This window comes from Balaenoptera musculus, chromosome 16 (assembly GCF_009873245.2).
Source record: "Balaenoptera musculus isolate JJ_BM4_2016_0621 chromosome 16, mBalMus1.pri.v3, whole genome shotgun sequence".
NCBI lineage: Eukaryota > Metazoa > Chordata > Mammalia > Artiodactyla > Balaenopteridae > Balaenoptera > Balaenoptera musculus.
The window spans coordinates 60,051,336-60,072,368 of record NC_045800.1 but is presented as its reverse complement, the minus strand read 5'-3'; the positions used below and the strand labels follow the sequence as shown (position 1 = coordinate 60,072,368).

Sequence of the window (21,033 nt, the reverse complement as noted above, 5' to 3'; positions counted from 1 at the left end):
GCTCATTAGGAAAACAGACTGGCAGAATGTGACAACAGAGTGTAGTAAGTGCTTTCTTTTATTCCGTAATTCAACAAATAATAACAGAGCACTTAACAAGTGCCAGAGCTGGAGTAAAGGTTTGCTTCAAGTCCTGTGGGCTACCTGCAAAGACCAGGGAAACTTAACAGAAGAGCCTGCAGCCAAGCAGGGATTTGGAGGAATCTTTTTCCAAGGTCTTCATCAGATAAGCTAAAGAGGGCGGGCACGGCTGCAGAGGGAACAGCGTGTGCTGGGCATGGAGGAGTGCCTGGGGCTGGGAGTAGCCAGAGATGAGATAATGGTTGGGTGCAGATGTGCATAGCCTTAGAGGTAGACTGAGGAGTGTAGACTTGGTCCAGAATGCATTTAAAAGACACTAAAGGTTTTTTAAGCTGGAACGAATGGGGTGAGAGTGCAAAATACTGCTATTTAAAACAATGCAGGCTTCTCATACACATCTGTAGCGTGGATTTGCTAGCTTACTTAAAACTAATGGTTTGACTGATCATCCCCCACCCCCTTTGCCCTTGACTGACAAAACCGCACTGTGACCTTGTTAGGAGACAGTTTCCAGTCATGTGGCAGGTGGAAGGACAGTATAGACCAATGGTTTTTAAGTGACTAATTGAATGTGAATAGAGTTCATCATGGGCTGTGGCCTGGACAAATCAGTTCAGGGTCCCTGCTTGCTGCCTCCCTTACCCAGTTTCTTTCAGAAGGACTTGTTAGTGCATCTGTGGATGTGATCCCTCTTATCAGAGTATTTGTCTGACTTGCTTCAGAGCAGGTAAGCAAACCCAAAAGATCAAACCCTCCAGGTTCCCTTCAGCTCCTGAAGCTACTCTGCATTCTTTTTTATCCTTACTCAGGACTCAGGGACAAATAGGTCAGACCATGGAATCATCTGAGTACTAGGGACTATAGCCTTCTGGCTAAGAAGCTCACAAAAGAAACATTCCTTTGCAGTTGGGAAAGAAGGGGATTCAGCCTAAGCCAGTGGTTATGATCATAAACTTCAAGCCAAGTCATGGGCTAAAAATGTAGATTTGGGAGCCTCACTATAGACCTACTGAATCAGAATCTGGGGTTAGGCCAAGGAACCTGTGTTTTAAGCACTCATTCCCAGATTATTTTGATGCCACTGATCTGTGGACCACACTGAGCAGTTCTGGTCAGTGGTGCCCATTGGCAACTATTTTGGGGGAGGGAGGAGGACTGGTCAGATGGGCCCCTGGATTCACAATCCTTCAGTACAGTCAGCTTTCAAATTTTGCACTATGCTCGGTTTTCAATTCAAGTTATTTCTAGGTTAACTTCTTAATTGAGCTATTTAGCTCAGCCAAGGATTTGAGATATCACAGATAAAGAGAGGTTTAGGAGGAAGCATTAAGTATCTCTGGCTGTGTCTCTGTTATCCTTTCCAGTCCCACTTATCTGAAGAGCCAGGATTTCTCAAAGGACAAGTAACCTTGGAGGGAAGTATCATTGGGAAAGCAACACAGTACCTTTCCTTGCCATGCCCATTAGAGAACTATGTTTGTTAAGAAAAGAACCTCAAAAGACACATCAAGATGTTGTATAAAGATACTTCCCTTTTCTGTGTTTGCCAGCTCCTGGGATTACAGGAGCACAAGTTTAGACAAATAAGACCCATTTCTATCTAAGGTATCTGTTCAGGTCTTGATGCACTGGAAATCCATGTGGCTAACTCATTAGTGATAACAAGTGTTAGATGCTCATAAATCTCCCACAATTCATTGGCTGAAGACATCTTAAATGTGGACTTATGGGTTTTATTGTCTTTGGTTGCTTCTTTAGCATACTCTGAGTGTACAGATTTGGGGTTTTGAAACTTGTTTTTAATTAAGACATGGTTTATTTTTATTGCTTGAGATAAAATGCAGGCTAGGAGACTCAAATCTAAGTTACAAAATAAAGTGCATCTGGGCAGACCATAGGAAAAAAGATAGAACATAAAGGCTGAAGTGTGTGCCAGGATTCTCAAGTTTACTTAGTAATTTCTTGGGGAATAAAAATCCCAGCACCTGCATTATAAAAAAAAGCACACCTTATAAATGTCCTTCTCTTTGAAATACCTAAATGAACTAGACTGAATTATAAACTAATGGCTTGTAAAAATTCACCTTGAGTCGGCTACTGAAGATACTAAATAAAAGAAGTAGAGACTCTGAGGAAACCCAACCTGCTGTTTGTTTGTTTTATCAGTAATGTAACTCAAAAGTAGCCAAGCGAATGGCGGATGGTGGAGCTTTCCCTGTGTTTTGTTTCCCTGAGCTGAGCCCGTGAATGCCAAGATTTAATCTAAAGAGGTTTGTGTTTTAAAAACTAACAACCAAGTAATAAAACACCTATAAAAGGGATTTATAATGGAACCGGTGACAGTTTTGAGTGTAGTATTACAACTCTTCTCCTCCCCCTCTCCCTTTTTCTATCCTTTCATCCAACTCTGTGCCCTTTGTCTTAGCTCCTTTCTCACCTTGCTGCCAGGAAGCATATCAGTAGGGGCAGCTCACACTCCAGAGAAGCAGACCATCTTTAAAAAGTGAAGTGTGTGCTGAGCTCTGCATTTGATGACTGGGCTGTGCTGCTTGTTTTGTTTGAGATAAGCTGCTCTAACAAAGTACCTACCTAGTCTGTACAATGGTTTCTAATGGGAAGTTGAAGATGCTGCTGTTGCAGTGTCAGTGCCATGAGGATGCTAGAGCCAACCAGGGGACTCCTCTCCCTGGGACCATGTGTCACCCTGCCAGGGCCCAAGATAGCCCTGGGACAGACTTCAGTCAACAGGTGGTTTTCCACCTAGGCCACCATGCCTGAAACTTGGTTCTTTTACAAAGCCGTAGTTCTCCTCCCCCTCGCCAAGAAATGGCGCCTCGGAAGGGAAACTTCGTACTCAAACTCTGTAGAAGCCATTTCTCGAGGCTACTTTTTCTATTTTCAGAGGTTTCCCCTGCCAGCATCCCACCCATCTCCGGGAAGAACGAGGGACTCTCTCTTCGGAGTCTGGAGGGCGCTGGGAGGCATGTGGGCAGCGTCAGAGTGGCCTCGCCTGGGCGGCCAGAGGAGTCCCCAGCCTCCCTCTTGTGGGCCTCAGGAACTCGGGGGGCCCAGGGGAAGCCTGGAAAACCGAACTTCGCCATCAGCCTTCCTTCGAGCGCTGGCTAGAGGAGAGGGGGAAGGGCCCCCCAGACGTCTCCCCCCGCCCCCCCAACCCCTCTGCCATCCGGCTGCACCGCCCAAGAAAGCACTGAGAACGCAGCTTAGCGCTCTCCAGCTCCTCGCAGGCCGGGAGAGGGCATCTTGAGGGGCAGCTTCCCCCTCCAGCCCGCGTGTGACATCCCCACTCCCACCCAAGGATGCCGCCGCCGTGCCCTGTCCGCAGTCGCTGAATGTCACTGCTCCCTCTTCCTCCTGATCAGGGTAGACACAGTTCCTGAGGCATCCCCCACCCCAAAACTGCCGCGATCGCCCGAGGGTACAAGGACCGGGCAGAGGACGAAGTTTGGGGCCCACTGCGGCGGGAGGGGGGGCGCGTTGGCGAGGACCGCACCTCTCAGTCCCAGCCCTGGCGGGCACACTCCCCGCCCCAAACGGCCCAGGCGTCCCCATCCTCCCGCGGACACCGGCATCCCCGCCCTCCCCCGAGGGCGGCAAGCGGAGCCCCCCAGGGCGGAGGCAGGTACCCCCGGGGCGGGGACTGGGGCGGGCGGGGTCCAGGCTGCGCCCCCGGCCGGGCCGGGCGGGCTAGCTAGCGGCGCGGGGGGAGCGGGGCTGGGCGGCGCTGCCTCGGGCTGTGTGCGCTGCAGCCCGGAGCCGAGGAGGAGGAGGCGGAGGAGGAGAAGGAGGCGGCGGCGGTGGGTCCCGGGCGGGGGGAGCGCGGCGCTGCGGACCCGGGCGGCTGGCAAAGGACGAGGCGGAGGCTGAGGAAGGCAGCGGGGAGACCCGGGCTGCAGCAACAAAGGGCAGCAAGCGATTGGCCGGGCTGCAGGCGAGGTTAGCCGGGGACCGGGGTGGCTGGAGGCAGCGGCGAACGGTGCACGTGCTTGCAGACACTGGCGAGTGTGCAGCCGGGGGGGTGCACGCCCGGCGGGTAAGGGCTTGCTCCCCCTCGGCATGGGATGGCGAGGAGGGTGCAGCTACATCGTACTGCCAGCACCCGGCCTGAGGCTTGCAGGGTAGGGGTGCGTGGGGGGTAAGGATGCGAGCCAGGGGGCGGGCGAGTAGTCGCCCGGGACGGGACGCGAGAGGGTGGAGGAGGGGGCGGGATGGAACGCTCTAGGAGGCGCGCTCGTCCGCGCGCTCCACCACAGGAGCTGGCGACTGAGAACCTCGAATTTTAACTTCGCGTGCCCGCCCGCGCGCGCCCGCCCGCGCCCACCCCTAAATCCTGCGGCCGCCGCCAGCGATCAGCTCTCACACAAACTTTAGCTGCGGGCTAGGGTCTTTGGGGTTGTGGGGGAGGGGAGAGGGACTAGGCCCTCTGATTGGCGTTGTCTGCAGCCAATAAGGCCAAGTGCCTCTCCTGCGAGTAGACCCAATCCATTTCTAGAGGTAGAAGGGGCGGGTAGGTGGAAGTAGAGGTGGCGCGGTGTCTGGGAGAGAGAAAAAGGGTTGGACCAATAGGTGCCCAGAAGAGGCGGGCCCAGAGGTCTGTTGATTGGTACTGGCAGTGGACCCTCCCCCGGGGTGGTGCCGGAGGGGGGGATGATGGGTCGAGGGGTGTGGCTATGCGGAGGCGAGATGACCGGCAGGATCCTACCCCAATGGGCTGCAGAGTGGTTACTGTGTGGGTGACGGACAGACCCTTAGGCCAACGGGTGGCCCTAAGTGTCTGCGGTCTAGCCCAATGGAGCAGCGCCGGGGCGGGGCCGCGGCTCGGGTTTAATGAGACTCCATTGGGCTGTAATCAGTGTCATGTCGGATTCATGTCAACGACAACAACAGGGGGACACAAAATGGCGGCGGCTTAGCTCCTACCCCTGGCGGCGGCGGCAGCGGTGGCGGAGGCGACGGCACCTCCTCCAGGCGGCAGCCGCGGCTTCTTTCTCAGGCAGCGGCAGCGCCCCCAGCAGGTGCGGTGGCGGTGGCGCGCGGCCAGGTCTGTCACCCACCCCGCGCGTTCCCAGGGGGAGGAGACTGGGCGGGAGGGGGACGGGCGGGGGGGGGGAAATCGGGGGCCTGTGACGCCCTCCCACAGGCCTCTGCGCGAGGGTCACCGCGGGGCCGCTCGGGGTCAGGCTGCCCCTGAGCGTGACGGTAGGGGGCGGGGGAAAGGGGAGGAGGGACAGGCCCCGCCCCTCAGCGGGGCCTCCAGGGCAAGGGGCGGGGCTCGAGGGTGGAGGGGGCGGGGCGATATGGGTGGGGGCGGGGCTCGGGTGGTCGGAAGGCGGGGGTTTGGAGGGGTTTTCTGAGTGGGAGAGACCCAGTAGGAACGGTGGGGGGGGCCAGTGAGTGTCTGGGAAGTACACTCCCAGTGAGGGGGTGGGTGGGAGGGGAAACTGGAGGTGTGCAGGCAGGTGCAGAGGGGAGAGTGGGGAGAGTGCAAAATTGGAGATGTGGAAGGGGGACCGAGGGGCGGGTGAAATGGTGCAGAAGGGTGAGATTGCAGTTATCTGGGGGCAGAGTAAGAATGGATTTGGGTGTGGTAGATGTGGAGTAGTGTTGAGAAAGCGATACAGAGTAGATATTGGATTGGAGGAAGTATTGGGGAAACTGAGAAACAGGTACACTTACTGTGGTGGGAAGGAGGTATGTGGGTGAATCGGCATGTTGGAATAGAAAGGTTTGCTAGCTTTGGGGAATAGGAAGCATTAAAAAAAACATGGAGGGCTGGGACGGATATTCTCGGGAGTCTCTGAAAGATAAGACACCACAGCAGACTTAAATGTGAAGGGAGGCTACTTAGAACTTAGATATATGCAAAATATGTCTAGCAGAAAATCTCATGGGGTCAGGGGATTGGAAGGGGTGACAGGTGTGAAGAAAGATGGGTGGGGCTGGGTGAATGTGATTTGGACTGCACCCAGAGTGAGGATGGGGCAGCAGAGAAAGGTGTTAGTTTGGGATACAGGGTTGTTTGATAGGCTGGATTTCTTGGGTGTAACTTGAGCTGGGGTCAGGAAAGGGGGAACAGGGTGTCTGTCTCAGAAGGAGGCTCCCTGAGTACTACCTTGGGAAAGGGCATTGTGTAGTTTTGAATTTGTAAGCACTTTGGTCTGAGGTGAGTGCAGGGAGTGGTGTGAGACAAGGAGCAAAGGCAGAGGAGGGATTAGATTACAAACGTGGAAAATAGGAAAAGAGAACCAATGAAACAAGTTTGGGGTGGAGGTACCCAGAAATTCAAGGTAAAGAGAAAGAGTATATGAAGACTCCTCCATATAGGGACAGGAGGTGGGAGTAGCTAATGGGAATGTTGGGATAGTTATGTGGTGCTCCAAAAAAGGTGTGTGTTTGTTGGCTTGTTTGTTTTGTATGACTATGAGTAAAGTACATTCTTCCTGTCTTGTGTACCCTAGATTTTCTGGGATAGCCCTGAAGTAAAACATTCCATTCTTTTTTTTTTTATCAATTTATTTATTTATGTATATGTTTATTTTTGGCTGCATCGGGTATTCATTGCTGCACGCGGGCTTTCTTTAGTTGCGTGGAGCGGGGGCTGCTGTTTGTTGTGATGCGTGGGCTTCTCATCGTGGTGACTTCTCTTGTTGTGGAGCACAGGCTCTAGGCACGCGGGCTTCAGTAGTTGTGGCACGCAGGCTCAGTAGTTGTGGCTCAAGGGTCCTGGAGCGCAGGCTCAGTAGCTGTGGCGCACGGGCTTAGGCACTCTGGGGCATGTGGGATCTTCCCGGACCAGAGCTTGAACCCGTGTCCCCTGCATTGGCAGGCGGGTTCTTAACTACTGCGCCACCAGGGAAGCCCTCCATTCTTTTTTTTATTCATAAATTCTTCACACATTTATCAAAATGAATTTGGGCAGAGTTGTTTTTTTTTTTCTTCATGTTTTTAAGAAGGAAAGCGTAATGCATGTTTCAGTAAAGGATAAGATTCTTACCTGAGAATTTATACTTAGGGTTGAGGGTTGAGGTGAAGTGATGGTTAAAGAAAAAAAGCAGAAGAAAAGATAGAGGCAGAGGAAGGTTTTAACATTAAAGGAGGAACTTAGGGAAATGACTGGCTGGTGGTAATGACACGGTCCGTTGAAATTTTGCCTACCAGCCAAACCCAGGCCTCTGAGTAGAGTGGATGTTATGTCATTGCCGTTACACCAAATGTTTGTCTCTGCACTGCTTGTCAGATGTAAGGCATAACGGGAATGAAAGGTAAAATAGGGTGAGTATTGGAAGGTAGTTGAGAAAGTTCCATAAATAATGTTAATGTACTTCAGAAACTTTCATGGACTTTCGAATACCAGTTAAAAGATTTAGCCAACCGATATGGCTTTATTAAATGCCAGGGTTCCTCACAGGTGACTTTTCAGTCTCTTAGATAGTTCGTGACACAATAATTTCAGTTTTCGTGTATACGGATGCCTGTATTTTTATCAAGCGAGAGAAGAGGAATTGTTTTATGAAAGCAGGGATGTGTGAGCTATAGTGATCCATCTTTGCTTATAGAACAGTAAATGACTAGTGGATGGGAGAAGTGTGAGGAAGGGATATTTCTTCCCTGTAATGCTTTAATTTGCATTTCCAAAGCACCTTTAAGCGCCTTTTTTTAGGACTCCCACAATCTTTCACAATTTTTGTATCATCCATTCCACTCTTGCTGGATATTTGAGTTGTTTCTAGTGTTGGGAAATTGTGAACTAAGCTGCTGTGAGTGTTCCTGTATCCGTCATCTGGTGCGCACGTGCACAGTCTCTCTGAGGTGTACACCTAGGAATGGAACTGCTGGTTCACAGGCAGCGTGACCGTTTATGCTGGTTTATGCCTGTTGTCCCGGTGTAATTAGTAGTATAGCACCTTTAATTCTCAGCAGTGTCTGGATTTGGATGATGAGCTGTATGGTTGCCCTAGTCACGGGGTATGCTTGTCTTCAACTTTACTAGGTACCAGTCAGACTGTTTTCCAAAGTCTTGTACCACATTATACTCCCTCCAGTATATTACCTCATATATATATATAAATATAATATGTGAGATCCCTGGCTTCTCATCCTCCCCAACTTAGTTTTTTCAATTTAGCCAATCTGGTAAACTTCGCATTTACCTGATTAGTAAGGAGGTTGAACAGCTTTTCATATACTTAAAGGCTCCCTGGATTTCCTCGTTTGTAAAGTTCCTGTTTAAGTCTGCCCCCACCCCCACCGGCCTTTTTGTAAATTGGTCCTTGTATCTTTCATTGCTATTTAGAAGTTCTTTATTTACTCTGGATACAAATTCTTTGTCCTGTGTGTGTGTTGCAAATGCCTTCCTCCATTCTCTGGCTTGCCTTTTCATTCTCTTTATGGTGTCTTTTAATGAACAGAACTTCTTAATTTTAATGGAGTCAAATTTACTGGTCTTTTCTTTATGGTTAGTGTTTTTTGTGTCTTGTTTTAAGACTCTTTTCCTACCCTCAGGTTAAGTAGATATTCTCCTATCAGTATTCTAGAAGCTTTACTGACCTTAAAAGATGTATGATTATGAGTCAAATATACTCTTTTGCCCCATCCTCGCCATTACAAATCTATTTTTGCTTTTCTTCACTTTCTTCTGTTCTCTGTCTTGAATTTTTACTTGTCTGCAACTATAACTAAGAGCCAGGTGCTGACTTCCCCTGTCTCATAGGAGAAAATGGTCATATAGACAGAAGTTCAGCCAGGTTAGATTTTACAGGTCTCCAGCTGACTGAATTGCCCTTTTTCCTTTTATGAGCTAGCATTTCATTGTGTTCCTGCTATGTGTCTGCCACCATCCTTGGTTCTTTCATATTTGTTATCTCAATTATTCCTCTTTACAGTTCTGCAAGACTGTACATTTTTCTCATTTTTACAAGCGGGAAAACTGAGACTTAGATTGATTCAGTAACATGTCCAATATCCCACAGTTTAGGTAGCTGACAAGGTGGGGACTTGATTCCTGAACTCTCTAGATCCATCCCATCATAGCACATCACCTTGTTAATAAATAAGATTTCACAAGCCTGTTTGATAAGATCCAAAACCGATGAGAATAACTTTCTTTTAATGTAATATGTCCTACTTTAAGCACTCATAGAGATAATTATTGTGAAACTGGATAAAACTGTTGACCTCTCTGTGTATGTTAAAATAGGTAGAGTAGTACGTGGACCTTAAGAGGTCCTTGGATGGGCAGTAGAGGTTCTGTAAGCCCTTGAAATTGTATGCAAATGTCTGTATGTACATGTGTTCCTTTTAAAAAATAGATCTGTAATTTTCTTGAGATTCTCAGAGGGCAACCCTAATGTGTTTTAAGGCTACACTGGATATCCTGTTTGAAGACATCTGTGATAAAGTTAATGCAGAATTCTGAAATGAGGTGTATTTTCAAAATAATCTTTAAAAGATTCAGATGTCAGATTTTTTTCTTAATATGTCATTCTCAGTCTTTGTCATTAAAACCCAGCTAAAGCTCATTTGAGATTTGGAAGAAAACTAGGATTGAATAGCAATTTTAAAATGCCAAAAAAGACGCTCTAAATTTAGTTGATTATTTCTTAAGTGAAAGTGCTTAGTTATAATATCATCATTACTAATCAGTGTACCCTGGCTCCAAAGGCCTGATGACTTCACATGACTTTTCATCTTGTCTCTAAAATCCTCTGTTTTACAAGGGATCAAATTTCCTGTGAGGTTCCTAACAGTGTGATTAAAGTTTAGAGACTGAAACTGTTGAGCACTTAAATGCAGGGATGACTATGCAAACCTAATTCATGGGCTTCACCAGGAGATTTGGGACATGTCTCTACTAATTTATGATGATGATGTTGAAACTAATCTTTGCTAGGGATTATGGAAGCCATAATAGTTTATTGATGGCTCAGTTATTGTTTGTTGAAGCAGATTTACACAATTATAGTTTAATGACATAACAAGGATATTGTCAACTAGGAGCGCATGACATGAAAAATTAAACTTCCAATTAATATAATATGTATTAGTTGAAATGATAATTTTCATGGTGATTTAGCCTCTTAGAAATCCTTGGAAAACATTATTAGCTTATGAATTGAAAACTCTCTTTGTTAATGAGTAGTGAGAAAGAACTTAGTATTATTCTAAAAAGATGGGGAATTAAATATTCAATTCAGCTAACATTTATGGAGTGCCTACTCTGGGCTTGCTGCTGAGTTAGGCTCATAAATATAAGTTGAACACGATTGATATGTGGAGAGAGGAAATACTGGTTGCTTTTGTTTGTTCCTTCAGTCATACTTCCTTCCAGCCTATACTGGATGGATACCATTGCCAGAATTATTCAAACGTTCAACAAATTTGTGTGTGCGTGCATGTGTGTGTGTGCTTGCACTCCACTATACCTTATTGTGTCACTACTCCTGCAGTGGCTTTCTGTTACTTCATCTGTCATGTTCACACGCCTCAGCCTGGCTTTTGTCACAGCCAACTTTATTTCTTATTCCTCTTCAACACATCCCCGCTCCAGGCATGCACATGGATTAGGTATCCCTTTGGTCTGACAGCTCATTCTTAGCTCTGTGCCTTCTCCTAGATTCCCTTCATTCATTTACTGATGCATTCATTTAACAAATAGGCATTGAGCCCCTCTTATGTTAAGTTGTGGTCCTGGGAAGTCATGGGGCACGCCAAGATGAATCAAACATGAGTCCTGTTCTTAAGAATTGTACAGTCTAGTAGGGGAGACGAGGTCCGTGTATGAGTAAGCAAAATACAAAGTGGAAAATGAATGCCAAATAATAAGAAAGCTAAAAGCTTCCTGTTAGACAAAGTGACGTAGGACTTCTGAGAAGGTGTCTGTTTGCACTGGGCCACAAAGGATTTGAATTGGGATGGAGAGGCCAGGCAGTTGTCCAAGTTCTGCCTTGTCTTTCAAGGTCCAGTTTAAGTCCTCTCCGTCCAAGGGATGTCCTACCCATCCACACTCAACAAGGAATAGTCACGGTTGTTTTCAGACTTTTTTCCTTCTGTATTCAGCGGAATCCCTTCTTTGAAGTGAATCTTATGGAGAAGCCCATTATACATAGAATAGTTAAGGTAGAGATGCTTTGTTTGGTACAAAGGATTATGGTGGCCCTAGTGTTTAACCCACAAGGGCACCTGCAGGTGGTGCCCATACCCAAGGCACTTTCTCACAAGAGATCCAAGGAGCCTAGTTTGAAAACCAATGGAGAGACAGGAAAGTGTTTAGGTTTTAGCATCTGAATTAAAATCTTTCATGACTTAGTGGTCTGAGGTCTGGACCGTCAGGAATCAGTTTTTCTTTTGCAAAATGTGGGCAACAATGCTACCTTACAGGGTTATTTTAAGGTTTACTGATAATCTATGTAAAGTGCCTGGTCCACAGTAGGTGTCGGACAATGGTTGCTATTATTATAGTTTAGTGCTTTATTTCTTTTTTAAAAAAATAATTTGGGGTGAAATTCACATAACATAAAACTAACCGTTTTATTTTATTTATTTTTATAAATTTACTTTATTTATTTATTTTTGGCTGCATTGGGTCTTCGTTGCTGCGCGTGGGCTTTCTCTACTTGCAGCAAGCGGGGGCTACTCTTCGTTGCACTGCATGGGCTTCTCATTGCGGTGGCTTCCCTTGTTGCGGAGCTCAGGCTCTCAGTGTGCAGGCTTCAGTAGTTGTGGTGCGTGGGCTCAGTAGTTGTGGCGCACAGGCTTAGTTGCTCCGTGGCATGTGGGATCTTCCCGGACCAGGGCTTGAACCCGTGTCCCCTGCATTGGCAGGCAGATTCTCAACCACTGCGCCACCAGGGAAGCCCTATGTTTAACTTTTTGAGGAACCACCAAATGGTGCTTAATCGCTTCTTATACCCACAGCATCTACCATAGGGCTGTACTCACAGAAAAACATCTAAGTATTTGTTGGTTGTTCTTTGATTAGTATTTATAACCTCACCTCCCAATTCACATGTTTTGGGCCTTGAGCATTAATTTTAAGGGAAATAGATGCATCCAGGACTTGAAAGTTAGCCAGTATCACTGTATGGATGTATCTGATGTTGTCAGACAGCAGATATTTGTTCACTGAGGATGCTGTTTGGAGCAGCTGTGCTAATCGTCTGTGTTGGGTGGTTACAGAAGAAAAGAAGTTAAGGTCCCTTCCCTTAAGCAGTGTATGTTCTGTTTCAGAAGATATTGTTAAGACTTGTGGATCCTCACTCAATTACATAGCAGGCTATGAAAAAATCCAGGAGCCTATAAAAGTGAGAGAGCTAAAAATAACTGTTAGCAAGTGAAACTCAGGATGACAAAAGAGTAAACTCTACTATTAATCTTTATTTTTTTCTACCACTGTTTTTGGCTCATCCACAATCTCATGACTTGAGTGTTATGACATTGATTTTGAAACAACACACAGCTTTAGCAAAAGCTTAGAGGAGGCTTCACATATTATTTATGATCCAGGATATTTTGACTCTTCTTATGCTGACATGTGTATTTCTGAATAGTGTTGATATTTATGTAATAATAATGAAGCCAAAAGCTCAGTGTTGGACTAAGCATTTCTCTAGATCTGTTTAGAATAGTGTGTAATGAGTGATGTAAATAGTGTTTTACTATAAGACTGTATGATACAACCATATAATTTACTGATGTTATTTTGTAGTTAAAAATAAAATGATTCAAAACCTTAGAAAATAGAATAATTTAATTTTGATGTAGCATGAGTCCCCATAATTAATTTGGAATGACTCATTCTCATTTTGATAGCCTTTGAGTTCAACTTTCAAGTTTTTATAGAAAAAAATGAAAAGAGAATAATGGTTTTAGGGTCATACTTGTAATAGAATATGCTATCTACGTATGAAACAAATCCTAGGGCTCTGGAAAAGAGAAGTGGTATGGATAATTCTGAATCAGGGGAAGAAACATTTCTATTTGCCTTTTGAATGAATTATGCATATTTTTCCTTAGATTTGTCTTTCTAGTTAGATACTGCTTAGACTAAAATTAAATTGGTTTTCAATCTATTCTCTTAGCATATACCAATTTACAGTGGGGCCAGTGGGATGTCAGAAACAAACCAGCCTAAGATTAAAAAATTTGCAGGGGATAATATACAAAGTGGATAATATACATGTGTTTAGTTGAGAATTGGCTGCAGATAAGAGACTTCTGATTTTGTTCCTCTCCTAGCTCTGTGTGTGTGTATGTTTTTAACACTGATTCGGCTTGTAGCAAAGAGCTGCTGAGTTACATCTGCTTCTGCCTAATTAACTCTGTTGGTTGGTGTCAGATGAGAGCTAATTTTGAGATTAAATTGAGGAGTGGGGTGTGTGTCTGTGGCTGGGGGAAGGGAGAAGGAGGATCCAAGGTTGCTTGGTTGTTTTGTACACTATCAAAGTGCAGCTATTCACAGTGTTGTTTTACATTTATTTTTTGCCTTTGAAGTAAAAATGATCACTACTGCCCTGAAATGTGACCTGTACCAGCACATACTTACTATTGTGGAAAATGGTGCGTCCTTCTCTTAGGTGCAGTTATTGGCCATATCTTGAGAGTTCAATCAGTACCTAGATGCCAGGTGGCCTTTGGGACAAATAGTGAATGTTGCCTGGGAAAGTTAATATTGACCATTAAACAATGTTCGACTTTTTTTTTTCCTCCAGACAAAATGTTATACCTGTCTGGCTATTTGAGTAATAGTGGGATTTTTTTTTTTTTTTAAATGATGGAATTCTTTTTTAGACTCCATCACAAACCTGATTTTTTAAAATTTGGAGAACAGGTCTGGCCTTAAAGAAGAGTGAAAGTTTACTTCTTTAGGCACTCGCTGTGGGGCTTCATGTCCTGTCCTGAATTCCGTGTTCTTAAATACCCTTTAGTGGTATGAAAGAGCTAACATACCACCAAACATAGTATACCAGTAAATTCACTGCAGCTGTTTGGATTGAATAGTTGTGGAGATCCATAGATGGTTGCTGAACTTTAGGTATGTCCTTATGCCCAAATTAACATTTACATTTTTTTCTTTTGGCAGATTTGCCTGAAGATCTGGACAATCTTCTTTTTTGTCATGGACTGTTAAAACACTTGGAGTTCCAATTCTGGTATTTTCCCTTGTTTTATTATATTTTTAAGATATAAAATGTCAGTCTTGTTGAAATGTGTTGGTAATGGAGGTGAACAATTCTTTTGATTGTGGTTAGGATTGTGGTAACAGCTTGTCATGAAGGTATATTTTAAGTATTTATTAGTTATGAAATGTGTTTTGTTTTAATGTATGTTCATTTGCTTGTGTAACCAAAATGCCTGAAAGCAACTTTGCAATATTGGATACTTTTCTGTGACCTCTTTTCCTGCTTCCTGCAGTTTTATTTTGTGCAATCAAATTAAATTAGTTGATTCATCCTGAATAAATGATGAAAGATGAAATAATTATTTGGACATGGTGAAATGTCTTCTAATGAAATTTTGCCCCGAACCATTTTACTTTGGAAAGATCAGCTTCCTGTTTTAAACTTACTAAAGCAGAGTGATTCCTGTGTTCTATCGTGAAAGTGGTTGCACTATGAAAGCCAATGATTTCATTCCTAAACACACCATGTTCCAAGTCTAACAGTCAGTAATTTATATAATGACACAAAGAGGAGTGCTTATTAGATTTGCAGATGACATAGATGACAGAATCAAGATTCAAAACAATTTTTAACAAGTTGGAAGACAGACTCAAACCAACAAGATGTACTTGAACTGTGATAAAATTTAAAAATCCCAGCATTTAAATTTGCATAAGGAAGAGAATGAAAAGACTCGGCTTGACAGAATTTTTGAAAGAATATCTGGGAGTTTTAGTTGGACTGCCTGCTTGGCATGAGCCAGTTGTATGGCAGGGCTGGTAAGGAAGTTCATGTTACCTTGGGTTGCATTTATAATTGGATAATGCCTGGAATGCCAGATTTTAAGATGGGCATTAGCCAAACTAATGAGTGACCAAGAGGAGGAGGTGCTTGGAAACCTGTGAGAATGTGGGCATGCTAAGGAACTAGGATATGAGTGGTCCAAGGTGGGGCTGGAGGTAGAATGGGGTTTGATTGTAGCAGTTTTAAAAAGATACTTGTTTTCAAGTATATGAAGGCTCCTCATATTAAAGAATTTCTTGAGATTGTTCCAGGGGAACTAGGACTAGTGGGTAGAAGTTATGGGAAGGCAGATTTTGGCTCCTGTGAGCAAGAAATATATTACAGTTAGAGCTGTCCAACAGTGGCATGAGCTGTCTTAAGAAGTGACAAATTCTTAATCACTGGAAGTATTTTGAGACTTTATGGCCTATCTGTTGGGGATATTGCACAAGGGATCTTTTACTGTTTAACTAGAGGTTGGACTGGATAACCTCGAAGGTCCCCTTAGCCCCAAGTTTCTAAATCTGAGGGGAGAAAAATGGAGTGTACCTACAGCTTACTGATTGCAAAAAGGACAATCCTTTTTAAATTGCCTCTTTCAAGCTGACTGAACTAGTATAGTTCAATGGCCTAATTGTTTTCAGCAACAGAATCTTTGAGAGCAAATGTTAAATTCTTCAGTGTATCTGGCTAAAGTTTTGAGGAAAGACATTATTTTCCCCTTTGATGTACATTAAATGTAAATAAACAACCAGAGATAACTTTAATTTTATATTTTATGAGAGATTTTTCGGAGTGTGTAGACATTGTATTGGATGGAAGTGATGATAGCTACTATATACTGAATATTAGATACTGTATTCACTTAATTGTCTCAACAATCCTGGGAGGGATATACTGTTATTCCCTACAGGTAAAATGATGGAAAAGTAAGTCATTTCCCAGGGTTTCCTCCGCTAGACATTGGTAGGGCTGGCATGCATACTATTAGTCTAATTGCAGAGGCAGAACTAGCTAGAGCAGGCAGTCGTGGCTCAGGTGGAGATAGCGCTGACTTAGACTTTAGAATAATGGCATTTGAGCCTTGAGTCTACTACTGACTGTTATCCTGAGTGAGTTCCACCTTCCCCTGAGCCTCAGTTTACCCATTGAGTCATCCTGCAGATTACATGACAAGTTATACGCAAGCACACTCTGTAAACTTTAAACTATAAAAAAGAGTTAAGATGTGGATATTATCTGTGAAGAGCAAGGTTAGAGCCCAGATATGACCCAACTCCCAGGCCAGGGTGCTTTGGCCTGGTGCTCTTGGCAGGTGTACTCAATACCAGATTGGAGACCTAGGGGATTTTTGTGTACACCAGGAGGTTCTCAGAGAGCAGTATCACTCCCTACCTGGTGTCAGATTTGTACAAACCTTGCTCGGATTGAGCAGTTTCGTGAGCTAACTGGGTAATACGACGCCTAGAGTTTTCCATTGTTCAAAAGGTGACCGGTTATGATGTTACTACATTAGTTTCAGTTTTCCAACCTGTGGGTTAGAGAATGTCACCGACCCTCTTCAAAGGGATGGGAAAACATGATTCTGTAGAAATGGCTCAATGGGAAATTTTCTTACTTGTGAGACTTGGGAAATAGAATGTTTAGCTGAAATAGAAGAATCAGAATCATTGCTTTTTTTTTTTTTTTGGCTGCACCGCGCATCTTGCGGCATCTTAGTTCCCCGACCAGGGTTAGGGATCAAACCCAACCCTGCCCCGTGCAGTGGAAGTGCGGAGTTCTAACCACTGGACTGCCAGGGAATTCCCTCTTTTTTTTTTAAGTTTCAGATTTTTTGAAGTAAGTTTAATGTACCTCCATCAAATTTTTTGCATCATAGACTTATTCTTTGATGTTGATTTTATGTTTATAGTAGACATATATCTTGAACCACTGTCATGTAATTTTATTAATTTCAATAAAGGTTATCCATTAAATATATAGCTTAGATGTGATCTCTTAAATGCCCCATGAAGGACTCATATAAATAACGTGTAAAATCCTAAAAGAAATTCCTTCTCAGACTGTGACCCAGTTTCTGGTTGGCAAATATAGTCGCTCTGGCTTTGTTACATAATACCTGCCTGTCATTACTTCTGTGGTCATTTTGCATCTGAAAAGGTAATACTAAAGAGTCTTTTAATTTATTTTTAGAAGTTTCATTATTAAGAGCCTTTCCCCCCTTTTTAATCCTTTAAGGTCTTGATTTCCTGGTTAAAGATGTTCTTCACCTGAATGCAGTTTTTCCTGTTGGTCAAATAAGACAACTATCAACATTGCCTGTTTGTCCTCTTTTTAATCTCTAAAGGATGGATGTTTGTAAGATGTTGCTTAATATGGTCTGGAATACTCTGGCCATTTGTTGAATTGTAAATGACTTTCAAATGTGCAAGTTCTGTTAAATACAAGGAGAACCTCTATGGGTAACTTTTGTATTGAAGAAGTCATTTGTCAATCATGGTAAAACTTGCAAACCCACTTTATACAGAGTGGATTCTTGAAGCTATACAGAAAATAAAAAAGCAAAAGCAAAGGCCCTCTGAAGAGAGAATCTGCCATGCAGTCAGCACTTCCCATGGGTTGGATAAGAAGACAGTCTCTGAACAGCTGGAACTCAGTGTTCAGGATGGCTCAGTTCTCAAAGTCACCAACAAAGGCCTTGCCTCCTATAAGGACCCAGACAACCCTGGGCGCTTTTCATCATCAGTTAAACCAGGCACTTTCCTAAGTCAGCCAAGGGGTCTAGAGGATCATGTAATGATCTCCGCAATGTGGATTGGAATATAAACTTCTGAGGAGAGCAATTGAAGGACTTGAGGAGCCAATGGCTCCTCCCTGAAGAACATAGAGAAGTATCTCAGAAGTCAAAGTGATCTCACAAGCACCACCACCAACCCAGCCTTTCAGCAGCGGCTGCGACTGGGGGCCAAACGTGCGGTGTGAACAATGGGAGGTTACTGAAAGACGGACCGCAATACAGGGTCAAACTATGGAGGCTTAGATGGCAAAGGGGCTCCCAAATACCCCAGTGCTTCCCATCGTCGCTCCCACCTGTCAGCCTTCTACCCATGAGAAAGACCAGGTAAGTGCAGAGAGAATGTCAGTACACTGTAAATATGGCCTATTTGACTTGTACAGTTTCAGTTAAGTTTTATACGGACATAAGTTCTGAGTTAAGTGTGATAAAATAAAATGTTTTGCCTCAGAGCAGGGCTTATATATTTAAGAGGTATATATTTTTACAGTATAAATTGTTTCTATATTGTTTTACAATGTATTAAGGGCTTCCTCGCTGGTTGACTAAGAATTTTTTTTTTTTTTTTGGCTAAGAATTTAATGTGATGATTATGTGGTTTGTTTTTTAAACTATAATTGCTAATCCGTGGGTGCTTGAAGGGACCAGGATAGATAACTTTAATCTTCCTTCCTCAAGGCAGGATCATATATATTTCAAAAATCCAAGAAAGGCCATTATATGTTTTTCTCTTTTTAAAGTATTATTTATGTTTATTTTTTTAGCTTTATGAGGTATAATTGATATATTTTTCCCTTTATTGTTATTTCAGAGAAGAAGAATCTATAGACTAATTATTTTAATACTGATAGTCTGTGCATTACTGGAACTGTTTTAATATGTGACCTAAACTCCTGCCTGTTTCAATTTAAAGTCATTTGTTATGTTCACTTCTCAGCAGGTGAAAGTGAATGTTTATTTTGTCTCATACTGTATCTTTTAGTCTTTGGTTTTCTCTGGGCCTTCTGTCATCTCCATAATAGTTATACGTATATGGCCGATTTCTCCTTAAGTTACTGCTACAATTTAAAGTCTTTGGTTAAGTAGGATTTTCCTTTGTTTTATTTCAAAGCTATGGAAATTACTGCCCAAACTAAAACCAAAACAGCAGTAGCAAATTGTTTATAATGGTTTCGGCCCTTCAGTTTGGGGACTTGTTGTCTGTCCTTTGGGTGAGTGGATGCATTGATAGCAGTTAACTTTACATCTTGTAAGCCATTAGCCATTGTTGATAGAAAGGGTGGTGGTTGTATGTGCTAACTGCATTTTCAGAAGTGATGGAAACAGTGTTAGGAAAAGCTGTGCTCTTGATGACTTGTTTTTCCTCTTTGGATACTGTTGCCCATAAGGTAGACCCTGCTTCCCTTCTTGCCTTAAGCTGATAGAGGCCCAGCTCTACAAACTGGGTGGGACCAGGTGATTTGCCTTTCCACAGACCAATCGAAACCCTAGAATTTCTTTCTTTTTCTTTTTTTTTTAAAAAAATGTATTTTTTTAAACATCTTTATTGGAGTATAATTGCTTTACAATGGTGTGTTAGTTTCTGCTTTATAACAAGGTGAATCAGCTATACATATACGTATATCCCCATATCTCCTCCCTCTTGCATCTCCCTCCCACCCTCCCTATCCCACCCCTCTAGGTGGTCACAGAGCACCAAGCTGATCTCCCTGTGCTATGTGACTGCTTCCCACTAGCTGTCGATTTTACATTTGGTAGTGTATATATGTCCATGCCACTCTCTCACTTCATCCCAGCTTACCCTTCCCCCTCCCCATGTCCTCAAGTCCATTCTCTACGTCTCTACGTCTTTATTCTTGTCCTGCCCCTAGGTTCTTCAGAACCTTTTTTTTTTTTTTTTTAGCTTCCATATATATGTGTTAGCATACAGTATTTGTTTTTCTCTTTCTGACTTACTTTACTCTGTATGACAGACTCTAGGTCCATCCACCTCACTACAAATAATTCAATTTCGTTTCTCTTTATGGCTGAGTAATATTCCATTATATGTGCCACATCTTCTTTATCCATTCACCTGTCAGTGGACACTTAGGTTGCTTCCATGTCCTGGCTATTGTGAATAGAGCTGCAATGAACATTGTGGTCCATGGCTCTTTTTGAATTATGGTTTTCTCAGGGTATATACCCGGTAGTGGGATTACTGGGTCCTATGGTAGTTCTACTTTTAGTTTTTTAAGGAACCTCCATACTGTTCTCCATAGTGGCTGTATCAATTTACATTCCCACCAGCAGTGTAAGAGGGTTCCCTTTTCTCCACACCCTCTCCAGCATTTATTGTTTGTAGATTTTTTGATGGTGGCCATTGTGACCGGTGTGAGGTGATACCTCATTGTAGTTTTGATTTGCATTTCTCTAATGATTAGTGATGTTGAGCATCCTTTCATGTGTTTGTTGGCAATCTGTATATCTTCTTTGGAGAAATGTCTATTTAGGTCTTCTGCACATTTTTGGATTGGGTTGTTTGTTTTTTGATATGGAGCTGCATGAGCTGCTTGTATATTTTGGAGATTAATGCTTTGTCAGTTGCTTCGTTTGCAATATTTTTCTCCCATTCTGAGGGTTGTCTTTTCGTCTTGTTTATGGTTTCCTTTGCTGTGCAAAAGCTTTTAAGTTTCATCAGGTCCATTTGTTTATTTTTGTTTATATGTATGTTTTGTTTATTTATTTACTTTTGGCTGCATTGGGTCTTGCTGCACGCGGGCTTTCTCTAGTTGCAGCAAGCAGGGGCTACTCTTCTTTGCGGTGCGCAGGCTTCTCATTGCGGTGGCTTCTCTTGTTGCAGAGCATGGGCTCTAGGCATGAGGGCTTCAGTAGTTGTGGCTCGTGGGCTCAGTAGCTGTGGCTCGCGGGCTTTAGTGCACAGGCTCAGTAGTTGTGGTGCACGGGCTTAGTTGCTCCGCGGCATGTGAGATCTTCCCAGACTAGGGCTCGAACCCGTGTCCCCTGCATTGGCAGGTGGATTGTTAACCACTGTGCCACCAAGGAAGTCCCTCATTAAATATTTTTATAAAAGCTTATGCCATGAGGAAATTCCTTAAGGGAATATAGAGCCATTTCTTGATGGCTTTGGATATCTGTTTTAAAAATATATAAATTACTCTAAGGTATATTAAGGTTTTATAATTATCAGGTGCATGGACT

The 21,033-nt window shown here is 43.6% G+C and overlaps 1 protein-coding gene across 1 annotated transcript in view; it reads left to right on the top strand.

Annotated features, from left to right (window-relative positions):
• Positions 1 to 4,956: 4,956 nt before the first annotated feature.
• KAT6B (lysine acetyltransferase 6B) overlaps positions 4,957 to 21,033 on the top strand; it is a 186,597-nt gene continuing 170,520 nt past the window's right edge. Inside the window, 1 exon segment of the mRNA XM_036828082.1 lies at positions 4,957 to 5,114. Within this exon segment, the coding sequence (XP_036683977.1) occupies positions 4,957 to 5,114 (158 nt within the window).